Source organism: Humulus lupulus, chromosome 5, assembly GCF_963169125.1.
Source record: "Humulus lupulus chromosome 5, drHumLupu1.1, whole genome shotgun sequence".
Classification (NCBI taxonomy): Eukaryota; Viridiplantae; Streptophyta; class Magnoliopsida; order Rosales; family Cannabaceae; genus Humulus; species Humulus lupulus.
This window is the reverse complement of record NC_084797.1, coordinates 32692-50996: the sequence shown is the minus strand read 5'-3', so window position 1 is coordinate 50996 and position 18305 is coordinate 32692. Positions and strand designations below refer to the sequence as shown.

The 18305-nt window shown below is 35.0% G+C and overlaps 2 protein-coding genes across 8 annotated transcripts; both read left to right on the top strand.

Moving 5' to 3' along the window:
- The first annotated feature begins 3702 nt into the window (after positions 1 to 3702).
- LOC133834138 (protein PARALOG OF AIPP2-like) lies at positions 3703 to 12865 on the top strand. Of its 7 annotated transcripts, none has more exons than XM_062263638.1 (14): positions 3703 to 3940; positions 4368 to 4500; positions 4817 to 4894; positions 5440 to 6126; positions 6222 to 6512; positions 7235 to 7320; positions 7435 to 7529; positions 7616 to 7906; positions 8077 to 8580; positions 8775 to 9567; positions 9702 to 9932; positions 10039 to 10163; positions 10458 to 10888; positions 11341 to 12865. In XM_062263638.1, the coding sequence occupies exons 2-14, from the start codon at positions 4432 to 4434 to the stop codon at positions 12505 to 12507; spliced, it is 4848 nt and encodes a 1615-aa protein (XP_062119622.1). In that variant the 5' UTR covers positions 3703 to 3940; positions 4368 to 4431; the 3' UTR covers positions 12508 to 12865. The 7 variants fall into 7 exon arrangements, with proteins under 7 accessions (XP_062119622.1, XP_062119624.1, XP_062119625.1 ...); XM_062263643.1 differs by having other exon boundaries at positions 3891 to 3940; positions 4827 to 4894; XM_062263640.1 differs by lacking the exon at positions 4368 to 4500.
- A 2249-nt stretch (positions 12866 to 15114) lies between these two features.
- Positions 15115 to 17218, top strand: LOC133834137 (uncharacterized). Its single transcript, XM_062263636.1, has 5 exons — positions 15115 to 15273; positions 15387 to 15516; positions 15627 to 15729; positions 16562 to 16642; positions 16735 to 17218. Exons 1-5 carry the CDS (start codon positions 15234 to 15236, stop codon positions 16873 to 16875), a joined length of 495 nt encoding a protein of 164 aa, XP_062119620.1. The 5' UTR covers positions 15115 to 15233; the 3' UTR covers positions 16876 to 17218.
- Positions 17219 to 18305: the final 1087 nt, after the last annotated feature.

The window sequence follows — 18305 nt, the reverse complement described above, 5'->3', positions numbered from 1 at the left end:
CTGGTTTGTTATACATGAATGACATATTATTTATTTCTCATAAGCTAAGTACAGTTATTTTATTTAGAATAAATAACAACTTAGAAAAATATTATTTTTTTTAATAAAATGGGTATTATTTGGTAGCATTTAGAGTTAGAGGGAAAAAAATACTAATTATTCTACACATGACAGTACTACATCATGAAAAAAGATTATGTTAGTCACTTAGGACGAAATCTAATAGAAGTTTTATATTTCATTAACGTGCATAGTTCGGGGTAGGGGTGCACAAGAGTCAGATTTTCTGGTTTCGGGTGTATCGGGTTCGGGTTTTGCGGGTTTCGGGTGGAGAAAAATGATACCAAAATCGATCCGAAAATTCAGGTTTTTGTGAGGTTTCGAGTTTCAGGTTTGTTTGGGTTGGGTTGGGCCTATTGGGTTTTGGGCTGAAAATCTCAATTTTGCAAAAATAACATTTTTCTAAAAAATACCATTTTTTACACTTTTTTCAAAAATGCCATTTTTTTGGGATTTCGTGTCATGACCCGAACTCGAGTTCAACAAATTTCAAACACGAATCCGACGAGTTTTCCCAAAAAATGGGTTTTTAGGTTGTGGATCGGGCGGGTTTGCGGATTTTTCGGATCAAATGTTCACCCCTAGTTCGGAGGAGATTTTAACATTGTGAATTATTCAGGGGCGCGATCATATAATGGTAATAGTTCGGAGAAAAAATAATATTTATTATTTTATTTATTTTATATTTGAATATATATTTGGGTGAAAAATACGCTAATGTAGACATTCATATCTTAGCAAAAAAAATTAAAACAACAAACTTTTAGAAAGTGCCCAGCCTAACTCACTATCTTTTGATATTGTTAGATGTAATTTAAAGATGAGCACACATAATATTACCAATTGTTAATTTTCACATAAAAACTGATAATATCAACAACGGGTAACTTATACATAAAATTGTATTTTGTTAAATTTTATCCAAAAACTTTTTCACTTTTTAGAATTTTATTTATTTTTTAACCAAAAACTCTTAGTTTTAACCTATTTATCATATTAATTCCATAATTTTGTATAGTTTAGGAATAAAATCACATAAAATAACTAAAAGAACATTATTATTTTTAATTAATATCAAGTAATTATGTATTAAATATAAAGTTTATTTTAAAAAATAAAATAAAATAAATAAATACAGAATTAATCTGCGTAAGAAAGATTGAAAAACTAATTAGATAGCAATTTTTTCTAAAACCCAATGGTTTATGTTTTTTTCTTTCCAAAATTTCATGACTATATAAAACTTATAAGTGCAGACTACTTTATTTTTTTAAATGCATCACCAAAATTTTATTTTCTATTTTACATCAAATATTTACATTGCATTATATATCAACTTCTTTATTTTTTCTCTATGTTTTCTCTACATCGTTTAAATATTATATTTTTATTCATTAAAATACTAAAAACTAAAGAGAAGGAAACAAAATAAAATATAATTAATATAGAAAGAGAAATAAAGAAAAAATAATAAAATAATTTTAACTTAGTGAATGGTTGTCTTTACATGTGGAGTAATACTATTCATTTATGTGAAAAATATGTAAAATAACTCAAATTTAGCTCACTTATTGGAAGTTCATTTTTGTCATTCGTCTCTATATTTTAGAAATTTAGCTAGTTTACCTCATCTATTGTGAGTACTCTAAGTCGCTAGTTTTGTTTATTTTTTCTTTCTTTCTTGAATTCTAATACTGTAAATTAGTCACCAGCCAAACAAGGGTACTATTGTAAAATAACATTCCACTCTTCTCTATCTCAAACCCCAGCCACACAAAACCATTCTCTCTCCAAACCCAGTCGCATGGTTCTCTCTCTCCCATCTCTCTTCTCTTTCATTTTGCCCTAGCCGCCACTTCCCTTGTCCTCCACTCGCGCGCCTCACCATCTCCATCATCATCTCTGCCCACCCACCCTCACCACCTGCGATTTACCTTAGGCGCGCACCTCCGTGAAACCCAGCCAAGAACACCCAGTCGCACCATCGACGAACACAACCCCAATCCACGCATCTCAGTGTGATTCCATTTGCGAGCTTCCAAATCCAAAACGACGGGGCTAGGCTGAGGCGAGGGATGTGCTGGTGGTGGTCGGAGGCGAGGGAGAATGGTGGTGCCTGGGCTGAGTGCGATCCATGGCGCTCAAAGCTGTGCAAAACGACGGCGATGGTTGGGGTTGCGACGGGGTTCTGCACGCAGGGGATGGGGGGTTCTGGTGGTGGTCGTAGGCGAGGGAGGAGGTCAGTTCGTGGTCAGATCTGTTTTTTTTTTTTCTTTCTGTCTTCAAGTCTATGGTAACTAATTACCTTTCACGTTCTTTGTGTGTATATTTATGGGGGTAACTGGTGACCTTCATGTTCTGATATGTATGTATATTTATGGGTTATTTATGATAATTGGTTACCGATGTTAGTAAAATCATACTTACTTCTTCTTCATTTTTTAATGAAGTGTTATTCATCTCCTTCCTTCAAATTTGAAGTTTATTTTCATTTCTAATATGAGTGACCCGTCACCCCTCTTATGGTAACTGGTTACCCATCCTAAGGCAAAATGTTACTCCTCTCAAAGTAACTGGTTAACCCTCTCAATACATGTTATTTAACGTGGCTCTAAGACTTTTTTTACATAATTGTGAAAAATCAAACAAGTAACTTGTTATCCCTCCTGATACATGTTATTTAACATAGCTCTATGATTTTTTTTTACATAATTGTGAAAAATCAATTAAGTAACTGGCTACTTTACCTAGACTTTTAAAAAAAAATGTACAATGTAAAAAAAAGGAAAAAATGTTTATAATAAATAAAAAAAATTATAAACACAATTCATATTACAAAACAACCAAAAAAAAAATTTAATATAAAAAAATAAAAAAATCAAATTACAAACATATTTTTCCAAATTAATAAAACTTGATTAAGAGTAAAACTACGACATAAACAAACTTTTATAAAAAAATATGGGAAAATAAAGGGAAAAGTTGAGAACTACCCATTTTTAGGAGTAGTTAACTAAAATTAGACACTAAATATATTTAGTTGAACTTTACCCATTATTATCATGAGATTTATCAAATTACCCTTATTTGAGTACATGATTATAAGTATTGTTGTAATGTGTATTATATGTGTCATATTATAGTTAAATTATAAATACATTCTAATTGTAGTGTGTTTAAAGAGGAAAAAAAAACATGTAATTGAAGGGGTATAATGTGTACATTAATTGAAAATTTAGGTACTAAAATAAGAGTTAAAAATAGTGGGTAAAAATTAAAATGGATAATTTACAATGAGTATTGGAACTAATTTCCACAAAGAAATAAGCCCAAAAGAAAAGCCCAAAAAAGCCCAATTTGCGAGCCCAATAATGTAACACGTGTTGTCGGCCGCCTCCGCCTTTGTCCGCCTCGGCCTCGTATAATAAGAGTTACTCCGCCGAAACCCTTTTTTCTTTTTTAAATTAAAATATAAATATTTTTCTTGACAAATAAAATATAATATCTTTTCATTTAATAAAAAAATAAATTAAATAAAAAAAATGGCAAAGGGCAAAGAAGAGATTTTCGTTATTATAATAAATAATAAATCAGAAAATTAATTTTTACCCATTTCTTCTATTTTCGTTTTTCAAAGGAACATTTTCCGTTTCTTCCTTCGTTCTCTCTTTCAAGACCTCATTCACTACTCTCTCTCTCCCCTCTCTCACTCGTTCTATATCTATATCTATATGTGTATATGTATATACGTATCGGCAGATGAATGGAATGGTGAAGAGATTTCAACAGTTTTGATTTTATCAGATCACAGAGAAACTCAGAGTGAAGAAGAAGAAGAAGAAGAAGAAGAGGAAAAACAACTAGTTTGCTTCCTTTAGAGGTACTCTACTGCTTTTTTGCTTTGCTTTCTCTCACTATATCTATACATGTAAATATCATTAATATACAACTATTTTTTCTATATATTTTTTAAGAATTTCATATTTATACTCCATCTCCATTTTTTTTTTATGTCTATATACATACTATACATACACTCACAATTTGTATATGTATTTATATACCTGTATGTATAGGTGTATAGGTATAGGATCCTCTTTCTCTGTCACGTATGTATCACAGATAGATAGATAGATGGATATATGGATGGATTCATACATAGTCTGCAATTCTCCCGAAGACCTCTAATTTCGATTTCATTTCTTCACCAATTTAGGGTTTTATATTCTTTCAATCTTCCCCAATATTTTTGAATTTTTAGATGAACATCCACCACACCCATCAATTTCTGCAATTCTCACTTTCAGACCTTTCTTTGTGATTCGGTTCGTTTCTCTTTTGCTCCGCTCCGCTCCGATCCTTCCGCCGAGGATGCCGAACCCCAACGAGCGCCCACTCCAAGACCTCTACCACCACACCCAGATGCTTTTGGAACCAAAGGCATGGAATCCTTTTTTAATTAGGGTTTCTTTTCTTTCTTAATGTTCGCTATTTTCTTCCCGATTCAATTCATTCTTCTCTATTATCATGGTTGCCGTTTCTAAATTTTGTTTGTATTCTTCTGGGCATTGGTCTCTCCAGTTTTCTTTTACTCATTTGGGTTTACTTCCTCATTTTGGGGACTCAATTTCAATTCTGGGATTTTAATTTTTTTGTTGATTGATCTAATTTTGGATGATGTTGCTCATTCTATGTTCTTGCTAAGTGGTTATCGAAGAGGGGTATTGTAATTAATGTAATTTGATGTGCTTTTTAGATCACACCAGTCTTGAGAGGGAGTTATCGCATGCAAGGGCCTTCCGATGACACTGATCATGATACTCAGAGGAATATGGTGAGATGACAGGGTAATCTATGTTCTTTTTCGTTTCTACTTTCTACCATTTTCTTTTTGTTGTAACTTGTTTTGCGCTAAAACCCTCTGTTGTTGGATCGGGCTATAGCTTATTAGAAGCGGAATTTCTTGCTCTTGTTTATAGTCTTTTGTTTTATGTATTGAACGCTTCAATTTGCTTGAACTTTATGGAAGCATGAGCTTCAGCTCTTTTAGTTATTTAGCGGTGGTTTTAATGGTGGGAGTGTTTGGGGGCGCCAAAGCAAGTATCTGCCCAAAGCGCGTTTAAGGGCATTGAGTAACTCACTATTTTGTTTTTTGGAACCATTATAGCTGCTAGGTTAGGTTGATCTGTGGTTTATTTCCGTACAAACATTTTAACTTGTCAATCAAACAGAGTAGTTTAGTACAATAGACAATATATCTTGAGTACTCTTCTCTAACCAAATTTGCTTTCATCTGTAGAAAGTGCATAACAAGCTAGGATTTTTTGATGCCTTGTTTTTTATTCATTATTTTCTAAGTTTGTGCTCTTTTTCTATTAGGTTTCTTCTATATCTGAAAACGAATGTAGTGAACATTCCATGAGCCATAAAATTCCTATGAGAGGCGAGTCTGGGGCTTGTAACGTGTGTGCTGCTCCTTGTTCATCGTGTATGCATTTTAATCGATCTCTAATGGCTTCAAAAACTGAAGAATTTTCTGATGAAACTGGCCGTGTAAATGTGGCTAGCCAGTACTCTGTGAATGTGGGTGACACTTCGTCTTCCTTTAAGAATAAGACATGTGACAGTTTACAGCAAACAACCAGTGAAACAAGCAACCTAATGAGTGTTAGTTCTAGTCATGATTCGTTATCTGAAAATGCTGACAGCAAAGCAGCCTTAAGATCTTCTGATAATGCTTTTGACATTGAGGTGCCTCCCTTGGTCTCTGCTGGAATTAATGGAGAGATTAGAGTTTCCCCTAAACCAGTTCGTGCTTCATGCACTCGAGATTTCCCAAATAAGTGTGAGGATGCCAAAGTTGTAGAAGCTCACGATGATGACATTTCATGCGTTAGTAGAGCTAATGACGCATATGTTGCAGTCAGTAATAGTAGCAAGAATGTAGACAGGAGAGCCCTGTCATGTAGTTCAGCTTCAGTTAGTAGTTTAGGTTTAGAAGAATCAAAAAAGAGACAGGAGACACCATCTTCAAAAGATGCAGATGCTAGTAGTAGCTACCCTAAGGTGCTAAGCTCCTACTTTCATCCTTATAGTGTAGATATTTTTCCCTTAATCCACATTTTACTGACCTTTGAGGAGGTTTGATATGCCTTTTACAGGATAAACTATTTGATTGCACTTCTGAACAAATTGGTGCCTCATCAAAAGAAGTGGCAGCTGTTGATGGTGTATCTTTTCAGAAATCTCTTGCCCATACTGATAGCATTATAACAATATTACCGAAGATGGAAGCGGAGATCACTAATGATGTTCAGGAATCAACCGACAAAACTTTGAAATGTGCAGCTCAAGGCGAGCAAGATGAGAAGTCAAGTGAATTTGATGTGCGGGAGCCTCCTTTGCAAACCAAATCTGATGATAGTGATGAATCTGACATTGTGGAGCATGATGTAAGTAGTGGCATTATTTTTATTCTATGAACGAATCTCTCGTGTGACGTTTTTCAGTTTGCTCCATTTCCTTATGTGTATATTCTCTGAATTGTATATATTCATGTTGTATCTTCTTTACTCTGTATATTATGGCTCCTTAAGTCTCTTATTAATTAGGGTTTCAGCCTGAGAATACATAAATTAGACATTGACTCATTATAGTGAGTTGTGAATTACTTCAAAAGAACATAATTATGTAAATTGTAACTTAACTATGGTTATGGAGCTACAGAGGTTTGCAGGAATAAATTTGCTGATGTGCCTTCATTAGTTGGGTCTCTTTAGTTTTCTGAATCTCATAGTCATAGATGTAGTTTTGATTCCAGTCATCTTGGTCTCTCTTCACTTTTTTTTCCTTCTTATTTCCTAATTTGTATTTTAGCAATGAACAACATTAGGCTCCAACATTCTTAAAGGTTTAGTTGAGCTTTTTTGTCTTTTTAAATATGTATATATATATATATATTAATTTTGTTATTTTATCTTTGGGGTATTTCCAATAAATAAATATTTTGTGTGTGTGTGTGTGTGTGTGTGGAGAGCGAATATAAACTCTAGCTAGCAACATCTTATTAATATTAATGTAGGGGCGTTTGCTTTTTTCTCTTGTATTTTGTATATTCTCGATACAGTGTTCAAATTTTGAGACATAAATTCTCTGATTTCTTTTGTTGAGACAGGTCAAAGTATGTGATATTTGTGGGGATGCTGGCCGTGAAGATATGCTAGCTATATGTAGCAGGTGTAGTGATGGCGCAGAACACACGTAAGATTAAACCATCCTCTTCACATGTATTCTTCTGTTGGCGCATTTTATTTGTTGCTTTGTTTGTTAGGATTATTTGAATTTGCATATTTGACATTGCTATTGCTATAATAGCTATTGCATGCGAAAAATGCTGAGGAAGGTTCCTGGAAGTAATTGGATGTGTGAAGAATGCAAGTTTGCTGAAGAAATCAATAGCCAAAAGCAAGGTAATGCCTAAAGTGCATATTCGATAAAAGAAATGCTGTAAAAATGCTATTTTATTGTGAAATGACACTTTGTGTGTAACTTTTAGAAGTGGAGGGAAAAAGAATGAGTAAAGCCAGTTCTAGTGCACAAGTTCCTTCCAAGAGACTTGTAGAAAATCTAGAAGCAGCCCCTGCTGCAAAAAGGCAGGCTCTTGAGACAAGTTTAGGATCACCAAAGTCGTCCAGCCCTAACAGAGTGGCATCGTTATCACGCGAGTCTTCATTCAAGAACTTAGATAGGGAGAGATCAAGGCCTGTACAACCGGCATCTTCAGGCAAGCAATCTGAAATGCTGGAAGTATCACGCCCTCCTGCAGCTGGTCATCGCATTCAAAAGGGTGAGCAAACAACCTTTTGTAGCTTGAACATATTTCACATTCATTCTTGTAATTGCCTTTTCTATCTTCCATCTATGTGGAGGTGGAGTAAAGTTACTTGTTTTGTTTATCCACATATGTTTATTGTTGCTTCTCTCTCTGAGAACCATGAATTTTTTATTTTTGTATAGGAACACTGTTAAAGTCAAAATCGTTTAGCATCACAAATTCCAAACCAAAAGTTAGACTTGTAGATGAAGTTGTTCCTGAAAAGCTAAAGGGAAGTAAAGAGCACATATCTCTTGATACGAAGGAGAGGCCTGGAAGACTGATAAGCAAATCAATGTCATTTAAATCTACTAACATGGGCCGCTCAAGTGCCGCTGATTCGAAAGTAAAAATGCTTTCACCTAGGTTTGTTCCCCCTGTTGATCTAAAAGGATCAAAACAAGTAAGAGAGCGGCCTGCATTTGAGAGAAAACATTTGTCCAGACTAGATCGCCCCCCAGTTAGCTCAACAACTAGCTCTACTCCTTCAACGCCTAAGTCTGACCAAGCATCTCGTGTTGAATCCAGTTTGCTTTCTTTTGCAAGTAATAATCGAGATTCAAAGGTTCATTCCGAAGGAAAATCAAGCACATCAAAATTAACGGGTAACCTAGCTCGTAAACCTGTAGAGACCCCCGTTTCATCAGGTACAATGTGACATTTTGATAGAGGTGTCTGAGTTGCTCTATTCGATTTTTCAAAATTACATTTGTTAAGTGTCTTTTTATGGTTTAGTTGCTACTTTTCTTTACATCAAGTTTTATTTTTGGCTTGTGTAAAAGAAAAAGTATTATAGACCAATGTAAGCGTTTGATACTGATTTGGTTTTTTAAAATTGCAGTTGGAGTTTCTTCTGCTAGTGGAGTTAGTAACTCTGGCGCTGAAGCAAAGTCGAATCATATTACCCTCAAAGATGAAGCCTTATCAACTTGTTCATTAACTTCTGATAAACCATCTAACAATGTTGATGGAATTATGGAAGATGGGTTAACTCGATCACAGGATGTAACACAACAGACAGAGAAACTAAAGGAGAGCTCTGCTGTTCGCCCAAGGATGACTGTTTCAACTAGTTCTAAAAGTACCTTCTGTCAAAAATGTAAAGAAATCGGTCATTCTGCAGAGTTTTGCACGGCTGGAAGCTCACAGGCTTCTGGTATTGATTCTTCTGGTGCTAGAAGTTCTAGGGAGGAGACACACAAGGGCAGTAAATTGAAAGATGCAATTCAAGCTGCTTTGCTTAGAAAGCCTGAAATACACAGAAGGAAAAGAGTTGATCAAGTTGATGAGCTTTTGACACCAAACACAGACTTGAATTCAGAGATAGCCTGTCAAGACCAAACTATAGCTCTAAATAAGCCGAAAAATATTATTCCTCCTGAAGGAACACATGAAATGCGGCAAGCAGTTCTAGGGAGTAGCACCTCCGAGTCTATGCATACAACTGTCAGCAAGATGATGTCTCCTACTGTGCCAGCAACAGATTCTAAGCTCTCTTGTAAAGTAGAGGACTCAGAGGTAGTTGTCCCCACTGTCGTAAAACCTATGGCGAAGGATTTTATTAATCATGCACAGGCAACATCGCCTCAACTTCTGAAGATGCCAACCATTCCAGAATATGAATACATCTGGCAGTACGATTCTTTTATTGCCATTTATTTGTGTTTTTCATCTGCAGAGTTTATTTATTGTTCTTCCATTCTGGTTTCTCTTGTTTCAATGCTCTTCTATGTTGTTTTCGTGATAATGTCCTGTTATTCTCATATAGGGGGTGTTTTGAGATCCATAGAAGTGGTAGCTCTCTTGATTTATGTGGTGGAATCCAAGCACATCTATCAACGTGTGCATCCCCCAGGGTGCTTGAAGTAGCAGGCAAATTTCCACAGAAACTCTTACTGAGTGAAGTTCCTCGCTTGAGTGCATGGCCAACACAGTTTAATGATGGCGGTGCTAAAGATGATAATATTGCTCTTTACTTTTTTGCCAAAGATCTTGAGAGGTTGGTATATATATTCTCGCTCGGCTTAATTTGATCTTGTTGTCTTGTAACACATTTAATTTCTGTTCCTTAGTTTGAAGTTTTTTGTGTGATTGCTACCTTGCAGCTACGAGAAAAGTTACAAGGGTTTGTTGGATGGTATGATCAAGAATGATTTAGCTCTTAAAGGGAATCTTGAGGGTGTTGAAATTTTAATATTCCCCTCCAATCAGCTCCCAGAGAATTCACAGCGTAAGAATATATTTGAAGATATATGGTATTCACTACGTGTTTTATAACAATTATTTTGATTTGATTGGTGCTAGCTTAATGAGTACGTCTATTAGATTTTAAGTTGCCGACCGTTCATTTTATTTGGTTTCTTTTTTTTGTTTTTGGTGGGTGTTTATTTATTTGCTCTATCTTTGCTACTTTAATCATGCCTCTTGTGATTGGTGTGCCATTTGATTTAAGGTTAAACACCATTTATACATAATAAATGCGAATTCGACATCCCATCAGCTAAACTTGTTCTGTTATTGCCAGGTTGGAATATGTTATTCTTCTTATGGGGTGTGTTCAGGGCAAGGAAGGTGCATTCTGCTGATTCATCCAAGTTCCTTCTCCCCAGTTCTAGTATGATGTCAGTGGACAAATATGAACCTAACGCTGTCGTGACAGTGTCGAATGCACTCTGTTTACCCAAGTGTAAAGATGAAGAATCTCCTGCACGTGACAGATCTTGTAGTCCAGTCTTAGCTTCTAGTGCAAGTGATCAGACATGTGCTGGAATTAGTGGAGATAGCAATGACCAAAAAGTTTCTGATCAGGCATGTGCTGGAATTAGTGGAGATTGCAGTGACCAAAAAGTTTCTGAACCATTGTGTTCAGGGTTGAAAGCTAACTCAATTGTGCAAGATAGTATAGTTGACGAAAAATGCACCGGCAATGTGACCGCCCCGAGTGGAAATGGAAAGGTGAGATGCTTGAGCCTTTCTTTGGTAATATTTGTTTCCTTTACGTAGTGTGATAGCACATATTAATATATTATTGCTTTATGATATTATCAAATTTTCCTTGGTAGTCCCTACTTCGGGGGAATATTATGGCACTATAATCTGCTTTTATATTCCTGGTAAATTAATTCTGTCCATTTTTCTAGCTGTTCTAGAAGATACATTTGACTTTAAAAGACCCTTTTTGTGAGAAGACTTTAAGGAAACACGTGTTGCAGGCTTGACTAATCTGATTTTCACGTAGAAAATTGAAATTTTGTAATGTCTTTTAATATCCTTAGTTGTCTCAACCTTGTAACTTTATTTATTTTTTATGTTTTACTTTATCTTTATAGATATATTTTTGTTCTTCCTTTTTCCAATAATTATTTTTTCTATCAACATCGTGTTTTGTTTTTGCCTTGTTTCTACAGGGAGAAATTAGTCCTCCAGAGAACAGGCCGGACACAGAGACGAAACCTTCTGCAGTTGTCGCCGGAGTAAACAGCTGTAGCATAGGCGAGGAACCGCAACTGCATTGCGATACCTCTGTTGATACCAAGGACTACTCATCTTCAAGATCAAAGATTCTTCCATCTTTAAATGACGATGTAGAACTTTCGGAAATGGATTGCGAGGAAAAGTTTTTAGATGGGAGAGTTGGGGCCACTGCAAGTATTGTTGACGATTCTAGGGCTCAGTATAAACCTGAGATTAAATTGAAGGGAGAAGATGATGGGTATGTGAATAAAAAAGTAGCGTTAGGAACGGATTTGAACAGCATAATAGATGTCGAGTGTTCATCGGACAGCATAGGAGTCGAGTGTTCGTCTATGGAAAGGAAACGACCTCACATAGATCTCTCAGATAGGGCACCTCCAGCTTCGAACGTTGCAAGTCCGAACATTCATTGGAATGGAGTTAATAATCTGCTGGGAGATGAAGAAATTTTTGGGAAGAGGCGAAGAACCGTTCCAAGCGACGTGTTTGGATGTGGTATTCATAATTGTAAAGATTCTCTTGGAGGCGGCGGTGGTAGTATCGCATCGAATCCGAAGATGATTCCCTATTTGTTGGTAACAGAGAAGAGATGTGTCGAAGCTTGTGATGAGAAAGTTATTCCAGAGGACTTAGGAACTACCGAGAGGCGCTTCTTCCCCGTGGATCCACGTCAGGGGAACAGCAGCTCCGAGGGTTGGAAGAATATAACATCATTGGGTGGTGGTGGCGGTGGCGGTGTAAACGACGATCACCGGCTTCACGATGGATTTCCAAATCTTGAGCTCGCGCTGGGAGCAGAGACAAAGCCACCGCCGCAAAGTAAGGCTATGCCGTTCTTTGTTGGTTTGGCGGACAAGAAAAACAAGCAGGATAAGCCTCCAGATAAAGCCGCAGAGGTTATAGATGAGGAGGACGATGATTCTTCTTCCCTTTCGTTGTCTCTCTCGTTCCCGTTCCCGGATAAAGAGGAAGCTGTTCCAGTGAAAGCAGCAGCGAAATCGGAGCAGCAGCTACGGCCGCCGCCGGAAAGGCACCATCATCACCCTCATCATCCTGTGAATACCTCACTGCTCCTGTTTAGGGGTTTCACAGAAAAATAGAATGTACATTATTATTATTATAATTATTATAATAATACTCAAGTTCACTCCACTTCACAGGGCCTTCGTCTCTGGGGGGCGTTCTAGGAATCTGTTCATATCCCATACACAACAAGTTACTAATAATTTTTCTTTTACCTCTCAGTCAGTCAACTTTGGTTTCTTTCTCTTTCTCTCTCTCTTTTTATTATTTGTAGTGTTTTTTTTTTTTTTGGGTGGGTTGTAGGGGGGAAAAGGTTGATCATATCTTGGATTTTGACTGTTTTTGTATATAAAGAGAATGATAACCGCCGCCGGCATAATTTGGAGACAATAGGAAATGAAATGGCAAAAATGGACATCTTGTTCTTTGAGGACTTTTTTTTTTGGGGTTTAAACTTTGCTTTACCTTTTATTGATAATACTAAAACTAAAGATGTTGTTGCTTTTATGAGCTCGTATTAGTATTACTACTGGCTTTGTTTTTGTTTTGCCAGTTGTTGATGGGTGATTCACTAATTTGTGTTTTGTTTTTATGCTTTGGGAAATTTGAGTTTTATGCATTGATATTTGAAAACTGTGCTCCAAAAAGTTCAATTCGGGCAAAATTGTTAATCCTTGGTAGGGTTGATTATTAGGCGGGTTGGTCGGGTTAAAAGGTATTTTTATCTGTCCAATGTCATATTTGGGTTAGCAAAAGTGAACTCTTAACTTGCCTAATTAAGAAAAAAATAAATTTAACCTGTCCAATAGTTTGGGTGGGTTGGTCGGGTCAATCCGCCCAAACTAAAGTTGTATTTTTTTTTTTTTTACATTTTTGTATTTTTTTTCTTTTAAATACTAGTATTAATAGTGTGAAGTTTATCTTTTTAAGCTTAAAACAATATATTTTTAAAATATAAATTTAATTAAATATATATATAAATTTAATATATTTATTTAAGTGTATTAAAAATAATAAATTAATAATAAGTTCTTAATTAGGCGGGTTGAGTTATATTGGGCAGTTTAAATTTTAGTCGATTTATTCGGATTGTGTGTTTTGGCGGTTTTTTCAGTTTGGTTTGGGTGGATTATTCGGGTTGGACGAGTTGTAAAAATTTATGCACAACCCTAATCCTTGGTGTGGTTGGAGAGGGAATTGCCCTTGATAGAGACAAAAACAAAGGAGAGGTGCAAATGAAAGGAAAATTTTGTCCAAATCAAACTTTGGAGCATAGTTCTCAAGTGATTTTGTAAGTAGGTATATTTTATATGGGAATCTTTGCATTAGGGATGCCTATATTTTATTATATTATATAATAGGGTAGTTTTTTGGTTCAGATATCTAAATAAGTGAATGATTCAATTTTTGATTTTATATTTTAGATATTTCGAATCATCACACGTGTACAAAAAATTTCAACCTTGTTTTTAGCTTACTAAATTCTTTAAAATTTTACAAAAATATACCGAGGATGTTGTAATTACAACAAACAACATCATATAAAAAAAAATTTGAGTTAATAGTTTCTCTAACAGAGTGTCAAATTGGTGATGCATTGCTAAAATATAATTCACTTTACAAAAAATTTGCTCCAATAGTATGTGAAATTTGACATATACTAAAAGTTCGGCCAAACTTGACACACAATATAATATGATGCATATTTATATTATCATAAATACTACATTTTTTATTTACTTTTATCTAATTTTTATTATTTTTATCTATTTTCATTGAATGCTGTACTTTTTACCGTACTATTTTATTATCATCTTATACTATCAACAATAAAATATAAAAAAAAATAATTACTTTTTGTATATTTTCAATAAATATCAAATTATCATTAATAAAATATTAAATTTTACAATAATTTTTACACTTATGCATTGGAGCATAATGCTAAAAATTGTGCTAAATATATAATATATTAATTTTTTTATTAAATATAACACATTATTTACATAACTCATAAACAAGAGAATTGCTAAGGGGCACCACTGGTACCCAATACCACAAGTAAGTAGCATACTGTTATTGGTGTAAACCAATATCGGGTCCCACTTAATTAAATTTAATAAGTATTATGTGATATCGCTAACCAATAATGAGGTAAATGTGCCACCTCATGCGATATTAGACACCTTAAAGTACAAATGAAGAGTTTGGTATGAAGTTTGGGTTTGGGGAGCAGAGTTAGAAGGAGTTTAGATTAATGAAATGTGAAACTCAAGTGTTTAAAAGGGTTAAGATTACCCTCAAATCAAGCTTAAAAAATGGGACCCACTTAGAAATACAAACCTCCAAACCATTAAAAATAAATTTACCAAACATGGGTTAGATTTGACATTCTCATTCCCACCAAACCAAACCCTCGTACCAAACACCCCCTAAATAACAACAATCCATAGACAAGTGATTTGTAAAATAGCTTGGACTAACACAAACGTGCCCTAAAATATATTAGAATAGTTGCAAAATATAAAAAGTAAAAAAAATATATAAAGTGGGCGGAGTAACCAATACTCCATTTATTTTAATTTCTTCGTTAATAATATTGTAAACTAAAATTATTTATTTATTTTTTTAAAAAAAACCAAGAAAGAGAGATAAGGAAATGTCGTATCTGTCCTTGAGCTTTGAACAATATAAAACTCTAAATCAAAATCAATGGTTGGTTTGTTTGTTTGTTTGTTTGTATAAATTTTGATTGCAGTTCCCAACTTGAGATCTGTTGTTTCGTTTCATAATCGTAATCGTAATGGCCACCTGCTCTGCTCCTTTGTCTCTCTCCTTCTCTGGTAATTCTCTCTCTCTCTTACTCTTTCCTTCTAGGGTTTATACAGAATACCCAATATGCATATTCATATCATTCTATTTCATTGATTTTCTCCATGTTTGCATGTTTTTACAGGCGGATCTCATCTTCATCCCAATCTCAAGGCTGCTGCCCCCATTAACTCCGTTTCACTCGGCAAATCACTTCAAACCAAATCCAATCGATTCAGAACCAACCGCAATTTCACTGTTCGTTCAGAGTACCGGTACCCAATAGTTTGTTCAGTCTATTTATACACCCAAATTGTAGTCTTGGATTGCATAATCACTTGATTAAGTTTACCCCCTTTTTTTTTTTTCTACGCTGCTGGTGTAGCGATGATGGTAATAGAGGCGGCGGCGGCGGTGGTGATTTTGTCGCTGGCTTTCTTCTGGGAGGCGCTGTGTTTGGCACCTTGGCTTACGTATTCGCTCCACAGGTTATTCCCACTTTTGCATATGCTTTATTTACTGAAATTGGATATGGGATTTCTAGCTTTATCTCTTAAAAGGGTTGTCTCAATCTCAAACTCAAACTTATTTTCTGCTGAATGAAATAGAACTTTTTAGATAATTGAGCTTGAATTAGGAAAGTGCACAACTTGGGATATGCCATGACATTTATTCTAAGCTACTACTCTCCTTTTCATATATCTCCATAGACTTTTGCCTCATTTCCCACAGTGGGATTTACACTCATCAATCACTTATTTTCTGCTGAAGAAAATATAACTTTTTAGTTAATTGAGCTTGAATTAGGAAAGTGCACAACTTGGGATATGTCATGACATTTATTCTAAGCTTCTGCTCTCCTTTTTATATATCTCCATAGACTTTTGCCTAATTTTTCCTCACACTGCTGATCAGTCTCACATGATCCCACAGTGGGATTTACAATCATCAATCAATGATAGGGAGATGGCTAGTCAAATCTTTATTGTTTTTAAATTAACAATAGATAACATCCATGTAAAATGTTGTTAAGAAGGTGTCTTCTTGTTTTGGTATTAAAACATCTCTTACTAGTTGTCAGCTCTGCTCTTCTGTTAAATATTTAATTGTACAATTTACTTTGCATCTATTCATGGTGATGCAAGTTGAAATTTCCATCAAATCATATAGATTTTTCCTGAATACATTTTGTGTAGAATATCTATGCATTGTGTGCTGAAGGTTGGCTCAGGCATTGCTTCTCTCATTTGAAACGCATCCCATTATTTTTTAAGTTGGTGAATTGTGGTTTACATTTTTGTTTTCGGTGGCTGGTTGTAGATTCGAAGATCTCTTCTTAATGAAGATGAATATGGGTTTCGAAAGGCCAGGAAACCAATTTATTACGATGAAGGCTTAGAAGTAAGCTAATGGCATGGATTTTCTTGTTCCTTTTTTTCTGGCTAGTTGAATATGCCATTTCCTTACACATTTTCCTTTTTGCTGGAAAGCAGAGAACCAGACAGACTTTAAATGAAAAGATCAGTCAGCTCAACTCGGCCATCGACAATGTGTCTTCGCGTCTCAGAGGTGGAAATAATTCTCCCCCCCAAGTGCCTGTTGAAACTGATCCCGAAGTCGAGGCTACCATATGAGACAGGTTTTCGTCTGCTTTGTGGGGTCAAGAAACAATGATTGGGCAGCAGAATCTGAATGGTTGAAGATCACATGTATGGATGTGTGGTTCAGTGGTCCTGCCTTAATTTTGCTTGAACTTGGTCTCATTGTCAAGTATAGTTGAACCTACCATGATAAGCTTTTGACTTTTGGATTTCAAATTCCATTAGATTATAGTTCTTGTGGCCTCAGGTCTGTCTCACAGTGGTGCATTTGGTGATTGAGTTTATTTTATTTTGTGTTCATTCTTACTTTTTCCCAAGCATTTGTACTTGACTTCTATGCCATTAACATGTGCATATATAGACCATTTCGACCAAATGATTACACTTCCAAAGTCAATACATAAAAATCTACAAATCAACAAGAAATTTTGAGTAGATCAAACAGTTCAAGATAAAAGTCTTGTTATTACATTGTGCAATCTTCTTTATTTATATCTGTCATTTGAACTTCATGAGTACAAAGTTCATCAAGTGAAATTCCATAACAAAGATGTGATCCAAATTTTCGGATCAAGATTGAATATTTTAAGAGGAAATTACGTAGGTTTTTTAGTAAAGTTTGCAAAAATATAACTTATGTTTCAACAAAATTTATTATATAGCTTTTTTCTAAGAATTTTTACTTTGATGGGTTTAGTTTCTCATATTTTTGTATAAAAGTTGTTTTATGCCAAATTTTATTAATAAGAGTTTATAGTTTTTTGGACCCTGTGTTTTATCTCATTACTTGTTTGGACCTTGTGTTTTGACAAATTACTTTTTGGATCTTATGTTTTGTAAAATGGTTAAAATAGAACCTAATGAAATGGTGAGGAAAAAACTGTTTCTTACTATATTTCTATTCACTGATATTTTTGTACAAGCTAGGACTAGAGGTATATATAGGAAATACAGAAATAATTACATTAAATCCAGAAATAGGAATCGATTCCTATTCCTAGGAATCCCAAAGATCAAAACATTAAAAACCTATTTTCTTCTAGCTGTCAACACTCCCCCTCAAGCTGGACTATAGATATTGATGAGTCCAAGCTTGTTTACAAGAAAATCAAATGTTTGTTCAGATAGTCCCTTTGTGAGAATATCAGCAAGTTGTTGATTAGTATGCACATATCTAATGCTGATAACTCCTCTGTCAATTTTTTCTTTGATGAAGTGACGGTCAACTTCCACGTGTTTGGTTCTGTCATGATGTATAGGGTTATGTGCAATGCTGATAGTAGATTGATTATCACAGTAGAGCTGAATAGGGGCTTCATATTTAATCTTCAATTCTTCTAGTAGATGTTTGATCCATATAGCTTCACACACTCCATGAGCCATGGCTCTATACTCTGCTTCTGTACTGCTTCTTGCAACCACAATTTGCTTTTTACTTCGCCATGTGGTTACATTCCCCCATA

What these genes read in the sequence shown, in the direction of transcription:
- LOC133834138 (XM_062263638.1), top strand. Translation starts at nt 4,432, where the DNA reads ATGCCGAACCCCAACGAGCGCCCACTCCAAGACCTCTACCACCACACC. An exon ending in CTAGTAGTAGCTACCCTAAG is followed by an intron (nt 6,127 to 6,221) that starts GTGCTAAGCTCC and finishes TGCCTTTTACAG; the next exon opens with GATAAACTATTTGATTGCAC. An exon ending in TTTGCCAAAGATCTTGAGAG is followed by an intron (nt 9,933 to 10,038) that starts GTTGGTATATAT and finishes GCTACCTTGCAG; the next exon opens with CTACGAGAAAAGTTACAAGG.
- LOC133834137 (XM_062263636.1), top strand. Translation starts at nt 15,234, where the DNA reads ATGGCCACCTGCTCTGCTCCTTTGTCTCTCTCCTTCTCTG. An exon ending in CTTACGTATTCGCTCCACAG is followed by an intron (nt 15,730 to 16,561) that starts GTTATTCCCACT and finishes GGCTGGTTGTAG; the next exon opens with ATTCGAAGATCTCTTCTTAA. An exon ending in ATTACGATGAAGGCTTAGAA is followed by an intron (nt 16,643 to 16,734) that starts GTAAGCTAATGG and finishes GCTGGAAAGCAG; the next exon opens with AGAACCAGACAGACTTTAAA.